An 8,576-nucleotide genomic window follows, 5' to 3' on the forward strand; every position below is an offset into this window, starting at 1 on the left:
TGAAGCTGTGGTCTGTCCAGGCTGGGGTTGTGGTTCCCTGCGTTGTTGTTCCTGTAGCTTTTACGGTTGTGGTGACAACAGATGGTGTGGATGTAACAACTGTTGTTTCTGGACTTGCGGTTGTGCCACTTCCAACTGTGGGTGGTGGTTTCAAACAACAGCAGTTGTAGAGGCAGTAACTGGCCCAGTGGTGGACTTGTGTTCCTGGTGTTGTCTTAGTGCTTACAGTTGTTTCTTTGAAGCTGTGGTCTGTCCAGGCTGGGTTGTGGTTCCCTGCGTTGTTGTTCCTGTAGCTTTACGGTTGTGGTGACAACTGATGGTGTGGATGTAACAACTGTTGTTTCTGGACTTGCGGTTGTGCCACTTCCAACTGTGGTGGTGGTTTCAACAACAGCAGTTGTAGAGGCAGTAACTGGCCCAGTGGTGACTTGTGTTCCTGGTGTTGTCTTAGTGCTTACAGTTGTTTCTTTTGAAGTTGTGGTCTCTCCAGGCTGGGTTGTGGTTCCCTGCGTTGTTGATCCTGTAGCTTTTACGGTTGTGGTGACAACAGATGATGTGGATGTAACAACTGTTGTTTCTGGACTTGCAGTTGTGCCACTTCCAACTGTGGTGGTTTCACCAACAGTGGTTGTAGAGGGCAGTAACTGGCCCAGTGGTAATACCTGTGTTAAAACCAGATAGTAATTTTAGTTTTCACTGGTTAAATATATACCATGACAATTCCATTTTAAAGTATAACTTAAAGGAGAAATTTTCATGATTCACAACCTGAGGTTGGTCCAGATGTGCTGAATACAAAGGTGTTGTTGTTGGGCTTGGTGTTGTTGTTAAGCAGGCAGTCATTTTTCTAATTATGTTTCCATTTTCTCCACATACAGCTGTGATGCAGTTTCCAAGGCCATCCGTGGTGTTGTAAATGGTTTCTCCATAGTTGTATATTTTTCCGTTGACGTAGCATTTACACACTGGAAATGGAAAGTTTTAAGCATCATTTTTAGCATATAAACACAGAAAACATCCCTATTAACTTTACACCAGTACATTTGTCAGGATTTGCCTGATGCACTAATGTAAAATTCTTGTTTTTATGTAAAAAGTAGGGCAATTTAGAAACTGTGCAGTTTGAATATGTTAACAAAAATTAGATGTAAAGCAAATTGTATTTTTTCTTACATTTTGTACTGTACATTTTGTCTATACTTACAGGTCACATTGTAGTTGCATCTTAATCCACTGACAGTGCACGAACTGTTGCATAGAAGGAAATTGTCAGTATATATTGATCTTTAACATGTATTAATTTGAACTATAATATAAATGTTTCCTAATGTTGCTGACCTTCACCAATGCCCTTTCTACATTTTTAGCTTTGCTCTTTGTCTTAGATTTGAATTATTCTTTTTTACCTTGATTTAAACAAAATCTTGAACATTTGATGTCTGAACAATAAAGCAGCTGCTGCCCTCACTTGTGAAATGAGTGTCACAGATGCTCTATGGAGTATTGACTCCCCCTCTTTTGGTTGTGACAGCTTTCTTTGTCATTATTATTTCTATCACTTCAGCTACTGCTTTGTAAAGTTCTTCTTGCTCCTGTAAAATTTTGCTTGTCATTTTATTTTCCTCGCTGCTGCTGGATAATAGCAGCTGATGATCCACTCATCCATGTTTTTGCTAGGCCTTCACCCACCTGCATCATACCTACATGGCTACTTCAGGAAGTGAACGTACCAATCATAACAGTTCTCTGACTCGGTCTTTTCACCAATGTCGTAATGGTGTCCTTTGTCATCATAGCAGCCACATTGTTCCCAGGAGAACGCACATCATGCTGTCTTCGTCAAAGAAGGGGCTTGGATGAGGACACTGCGGGTAGCAGCCTGCAGCAACATTAACAGGTTTGGATCAAGAGAAAACTGACTGAATGTAGTCCGATAATGGCTAATCCACAAAATTCACCCAAAATCTTTTTTTAATTGAAATGTATGCGAAAATTGCTGATTTAAATATCTCTAAATCAATCCATTAATCTTCCACGATGTCGCCCAAATTTCTGTAAGCGGTGAGATTCAAATTTGACTCCACATCATATTTTTGACCAAATTTTCCAGCTGCTCAGAGTCACATTTACATTCGAATGTGTTGTCAAGAGCTCGTGGTTGCCAGACGTGACACAGAATATTTTTAGTTCAACATACACAAACAGGAAATGGTCAGATAATAATTGATATTTAACATGGTGTGAATGACCAGAAATGATTATTTTGGTTGAATGTGAATGTTGTACATACACATCGGTGTCATATGAGACCAGACTTGACTTGAATGTTTCTTTCCCATTTTTATTGTAAACAGTTTTCTGTGTGATGAGTTCAAACCAGTTCTCCTTATTGCTATATATCATTTGAATCCCACTTAATGCCAGATTATTCCACTGTACCTTCCACAGGGCTGATGAGGGTGGAACAGTTTCCGGAGGGATTCCTACAACGTCTTCATACAGTCAACTCCACAAGGCTTGTAGTGCCACTCACAGTTGCCATCGTTGTTATAGTAATCGCAGAAATAGCTGGAAAAATGTTGAAATAAATGTTATAACCCGTTATCCCTGTAATGTAGCTAAAGTTAATAAAGACTGAATGCTGATTTTCCTCTGCAAACTACACTCTCTCTCGTCGAGTTCTGATCCAAAGTGCATTGATGCTAAAGGAAGATAATTGCACATACGACAAAGCTTTGGAGTTCTCCACTTGATGCAGGCGCCAGCTTCATTACAGGCTTTGGCGTAGGAAGCAACAGCAGTGCAGAGACATTCACAGTCCCCCCCGCTGTCACAAGCACACGAGTCTCTGACACAAGAGTCGAAGTATGGACCCGGGTCAACCTTAAACACACAACAGTGATCTCTTCAGCTGCAGCGGCATCAGAACATCCCAGAAACATCCCAGCACCATTTCAGTTGGAGGAAAGCAAAGTTGTGAGTACTTTTCATGGTACCTTTAAGTGACAAGTCTGGAAGGTGGCGCTAGTGATGACGCTACACTGTTTCATGGACCAGGCGGCTCGGTAACGGTTTCTTGGAACAAGGGTTAGTGACCAGCTCGGCATCTGGGCAGCTGGATGAAACCTTCCAGCTGTTACCAAACGTTAGAACATCTGTAACGGTTTCATGGGAGCGCGTGGTGAAATCATTTTTGCTGTTGCCGTCGTTGTTTCCGCACAGTCCGCACACTTTACCCTGCCGGGGAAGACATTCTTGTTACGCACACCATCAGTAATAATACATGTAATAACAATATTATATATGCTTATAACATTCTAATCTTATCTGTATTTATTTTATTTTTTTTCTGTCTCTTTACTCTGCATACGCTGCTACTATAATTCCAATTTCCCCACGGGGATGAATAAAGTTCATCTTAATCTTAATCTTAATCTTAATTACAACACAGGTTTACCTGGTACTTTGGACTGAGTTTAACAAAGACACTTGTCTTCTGGGTCCCACATGACCACAACTCCAAGTTTGACTGTCACCACCATGTAAAGCCCCATCCTGCGTATCTGGAATGGGAGCACCGTGTTGCTTCCTTTCACCACAGTGAACTTCTCATCCTGGAGGAGGAATTCACTGTCCTGTTGAAATGTAGATGAAACAATTCTCATTCTTACTGGTTACTAGTGAGGCGCAAACGTCTGATCACTCATTGTCTCGACGGTAACAGCAAATGTGGATGTTGAATTCAATTCCATGCGGCATCATTTCAGCAGGATGAGAGCAGGAACAAGAGATCAGCCATTGAGATTCTTTAGTCGCACAATGTTACTGTGTCATTGGAACTCATCAAATCACCAATAAATGCCAGCTGAAACCCTGTTGATTCATTTGATTGTTACTGAACGTGGATTTTTACCTCCACAAAGATCTTGAGGGCCTTGGAGCAGGTGGTTCCTGTGGTCCCACACAGAACGTTCTCTGTCAGAATCCTGAAGCTGCCGTTGTTCTGAGCAGCGCCGCAGTGGTCCTGAGGACAGCGCAACGCCCCGTCAACGCCTCGTTCCCAACAGAGCGACACATCCCAACACCTTCACTCAGAGCAGAGCGGCGCGTGGCCGACATACCTGCACAAGTGTGTATTCACACTGCCCGTTGAAGTCAAACCTCTTGTCGTCAAATGTGGTGTAGTGACCGTCCCCATAGATCCCACAGACCGCATCGCACTCGTTGCGGGTACATACGAACTTGCGCTCGCTGCAGTAGCTGTGGGAACACCAACCAGACACACACTTTCAATCCCTCTCGCTTCTATTCCCGTGCCAGCATGTGTGTGTGTGTGTGTGTGTGAGAGAGTAACTGTGGACACACCAGGTGTTGCAGTCCACGGTCAGTGACTCCCCAGGCTGGTACAGCTGGCCGCTGTGCACACACGGACAACTGGTCTCATTGATGCAGCCTCCTGCTCCATCGGACACCAGGCCGTCAGGACACACACAGCCCCGACGTGCAGGCCCGTGCTTATCTGCACTCAGCCAGAAAGGAGAGAATAATGCCACGCGTCTACACACTATATACGTGTGTGTGTGTGTGTGTGTGGTGTACATACACATGAGGCATGTCCAAATTGCCACAGCTCTTGTGACACTCGACACCAGTGGTTCCCAGGTGGAGCAAGCAGAACAGTCCAAGTGAATCATGGGTGCAACACAAGCCGCTGGATGGATGACACAGCAACAAAAATGACCTTCGGTCATGTGACTGTAACAGTTAAAAAACCGAAACATTCCAGTCGCGCAAACGCCGACGCCTACATTGCTCAGGTGTGCTCCGGGACAGTTGAGAGCGCCGTGTCTGCAGATGCTGGAAGATCAGAAGGATTCCTTATAAAGCTGGTGGACAGTGAGGGGCACCAGAGCCGCGTCTGTTCCATACTGCAACACATTACCATGTGGACGCCGTCTTTGGTGTAGGCCTCTCCGGCGTTGATGACGGTGTCTTTATCGTAGCAGGGACACTTCTCTCGTGGCACACACAGCCCGTCGTCATCCATGTAGGTCCCTTCGGCACATCCGCAACCGTCCACCGGACTGAAGCTGATCTGGCACGTGTAATCGGTCTGGCTGAGGGAGTGGCAGGAGCGGCCACAGGCGGTCATGTTGTAGCTGTACACGGTGTCTGCTGGGCACTTGATGAGGGTGCCTGGGGGGAGACGCAACGGGGATGTTGGCGTCTAATGCGAGCCGGGCGAGGAAGGTGACGGTCACAAGGTGTTTAAACGTACCGCAGATGGTCGATCTCCAGCCACGGATGTGGATCCCTGCTGCGGAACATGCGTACACATACGCAGACACTGCCGCGCACATGCACTCCTCGCTCTTCTCGCAGGAGCAGCTGTCGTACATGCAGTTCTGTGGGGACGCACAGCGGGATCGTGAACAGGGAGCTCCAACGAGAGCCTGGGGATGCTGCGTCTGCACACTTACGTCTTTGTATTTCTCTGGATTGATGATGGAGTGACACGGGGAAAACACCCCGTGGGCGTCTGTGAGCTTGGAGCACCAGAACTGGGCGTAGTTCTCTGGTGAAGGTGCAACAAGGAAGAGTTGTGAGACAGGAAGTTCTGCAGATAAAAGCCACGGGAGGAGAGGCCGGCAGTACCCTTGGTGAAGCTGAGGCTGCAGGGATGTCCGAAGGTCAGTGCGACGTCCGAGCAACTGGCCGATGTTTTCCAGCTGTTGGCGAAGGCCGCAGCCGTTCCCTCCACCAAGCCGCTGATGCCCGTGAAGTCATCGGTCATGATCTTGTTGAAGTTCCCACACAAACCTGTCGAGATAAGAGAGTCGTTCTAAATCTGATAAGGTTGTTGACCCAGTCAGATTCATTTGCTGGTGACCACAAGTTTATCTACAGTGGTGTAATTATCGTGTAATTAAAGGCGTAATCTGCTAACCAAAGACTAAGGAAGGTGTTCACATATAGCAGATAACAGTGTGGAGTGTATTTAAGGATGCTAATGTAAGTAGTAGTAGGCTTGTTTCTCTGTTTCTGTGTTGCTATCAAAATGGCGAAGAAGACGAACCGGCGGTGGTGCCGTTCAGCGAGGAGTCGGCTGAGACGAAGACCTGCATTATGGGGGACAGCTGGACCATCAGCTTGATACCAAAACTGGTGCTTATGAGGGTGTAGAAGGAGGATGGCTTGAAGACACTCAGGTATGCTGGGAAGTCAACGAAAAAAGCTTTCTCAGATGCTTTTCAGCTGAAGTTGTGGCTTTGCTTAGTTTGGGTAACTCACATTTGAAGAGTGGAAGCTGGGACTCGATGCTGTTCACAAACACTTTCCCAGATGACTTGACCTTGATCACCTGGTGGAGAAGCACACAAGACCTGTAGAGTCGAGCCGGCGACGAAAGCGGGCGTATTTCTGCGTGTGCCCACCTCGTTGTTGCTGTTTATGTACAGAGTAACTTCCTTGAGACAGCTCCTGTGCTCCGACAGGCCACACTTGGTCAGTTTCACTTGCACGTTGAAGCGGTTGTCCTTGTCCTGAAACACACCGGGTTCAGAAGACGAGGCCACATCCCTCTACATACACTGCACTCGTAGTTTAGTTAATGTGCGTTACCTTAGCCAGGATGTAATTACAATCTCCATGGAAGGTGTAGACCTTCCCATCAAAGGTGTTGATGTGAGCTCCTCCCTCCACAGAGCAGATACCCGGACAGTTTTCATCTGAACAAGTCCACTCACCACCCTGACAAGCACTGTTAGCGCACACACACACACACACACTTGAGTCACCACACAATAAACGAGTTCCGAGACTTCAAAGACATGCCCTTTTCTTAATTTCACAGTTCAATTTGTCGCTATGCTAATTACTCCACCAAAAAAGAAGGTCCGTGTCTGTCTGAAATAATAACCCTCATGGCTTTCTTCCAAGATCTTTATTGTGCTGAAAGTTTCCATCTATGTTCCACACACACTCACACACACACACACACACACACACACACGCAGCTAACAGCATCTGTTATACTTGTTGTTCCTGGTGCCTCGTTGAGGACGCTACTCCCAACTATGCTGAGCATTTGTTCCGTCTCTACCTTCATGAACTTACCAGATTCCACAGCTGTGACTATAGTTTTCTCCGGATCTGTACGTCATGTTGTTGTGGACACAGGGGCATTGGTTTTGGGCAACACAGCCGGCCATGGCGATGTCATCAAAGACCGTCCCTGAGGAGGACCAGACAAGGTTGACCCTGAGCACGTGCACCTGCCAAGCAGGTCGTTGAGCATGTGAATACCTTCGGGGCAGCTGCAGCCATCATGGCAGTGCTGGTCACACGTCTTGCTGGCAGACGGGTTCGTGCACGTGTCCGGACACGAACTGCTGCATTCGGAGTACTCCATGTTGTACGGACACTCGTGATCTGTGGACACCACCCATGTCAGTGCTGCTTCCGCTACCATCCTCCGATACTGGAGCAGATTGGAACGAGGTCTTACGGCAGAAGGTTTCGTTCCTCCACTGTTGGGGCTTCCCACCGGCGTAGACGCACTGTCTGGAGAACTCCGAGATGGTTTTGCAGAGTAAGGCGTCGGTGCTGTTTTCAGTGGCGCAGGTGTCCTTCATGCAGACTGTACGAAAGGAGTCCATGTCCAGAAGATTCCCACAGCCGCTGAAGGGAGCGCTGGCGAAGATCTCGTCACATTGGGACTGAAACGTCGTTTGGAGGGAATCAGCGATCATATTTTAGGGTTGGGTTTCTTTTTTGTGGGGCGGCTGAAGTTTACCTTCTCCCCACAGCTGACGTCTGGCTTCGCTTCCTCCTCATTGCAGAGGTGCGTTGGGTCGTTCACCTTATAGATTTCAGCGAGGTCGGTGGGCGTCAGCGGGATCCCTGCAGCACAAAACAATCGTAGGAATCGTAGGAATATTGATGTCCGGACATCCTCGAGGTGGCGGCGCCGGGCCGTTGACCCTCTTACCTTCGGACACCAGGTCGTTCGGCTCCCCGTCGAAGTTTCCACACAGCCCACATATCTGGTTCTGGTATTTTTTGTCCAGTTCAATCTGCGAGAATAAAAACACACACTTGATATTTGCTGGCATCAACAGTGTCCTGGTGGTAACTGACGAGGAACAGCTGCACTTTGATCTCTTTAGTTTCTACAGAAAAGGCGGCGACCACTAGAGGCCGTCGTGCAGTCGAAGTCCTGCCGTGTCCATCGGTGGAACGTCTGTGACAAAAGAAGCTCTAATATTGACAACTGCCTGATGTCAGTTGACACTGAGCCAATCGGAATGTTCCCATCCCAACCTTAGCTAACCAAATATACCCACCATATTTGTCTAATCCCTCAGCCTCGCTCGGGAGGGTTACATTGACGTTGTGGTAACCAGGATGGAACTACTGTTCTTTCCAGGACCTCTTCTACCACCACTCCGGGACTCAGTTCTTTTTTGATCCATATTTGTCAATTCTTAAGCCGCAAAGTAGCCGACCACAAACGTGCTAACATTGGTTTGGAAGAATCCAGTGACCTCCACTAAGTAAAGATAGGAACTGTGAAT

At 47.2% G+C, this 8,576-nt stretch overlaps 1 protein-coding gene across 1 annotated transcript; it reads right to left on the reverse strand.

The window, feature by feature from the left end:
- Window positions 1-515: 515 nt before the first annotated feature.
- On the reverse strand, window positions 516-7,896 carry LOC115251966 (mucin-5B-like; the record flags this gene model as incomplete). The annotated part of the gene is given in 27 exon segments (XM_029846015.1): window positions 516-662; window positions 769-965; window positions 1,205-1,248; window positions 1,731-1,821; window positions 1,865-1,879; window positions 2,440-2,483; window positions 2,723-2,883; window positions 2,997-3,068; window positions 3,070-3,237; window positions 3,458-3,499; window positions 3,501-3,635; window positions 3,914-4,024; window positions 4,122-4,260; window positions 4,366-4,519; window positions 4,809-4,857; window positions 4,943-5,196; window positions 5,279-5,405; window positions 5,481-5,575; window positions 5,656-5,820; window positions 6,077-6,214; window positions 6,292-6,361; window positions 6,435-6,542; window positions 6,622-6,760; window positions 7,117-7,234; window positions 7,306-7,431; window positions 7,508-7,718; window positions 7,796-7,896. Coding segments are annotated over 26 exon segments (3,060 nt in total), but the record flags the coding sequence as incomplete, so codon positions are not given.
- Between the last annotated feature and the right edge of the window lie 680 nt (window positions 7,897-8,576).

Source organism: Takifugu rubripes, chromosome 13, assembly GCF_901000725.2.
Source record: "Takifugu rubripes chromosome 13, fTakRub1.2, whole genome shotgun sequence".
NCBI lineage: Eukaryota > Metazoa > Chordata > Actinopteri > Tetraodontiformes > Tetraodontidae > Takifugu > Takifugu rubripes.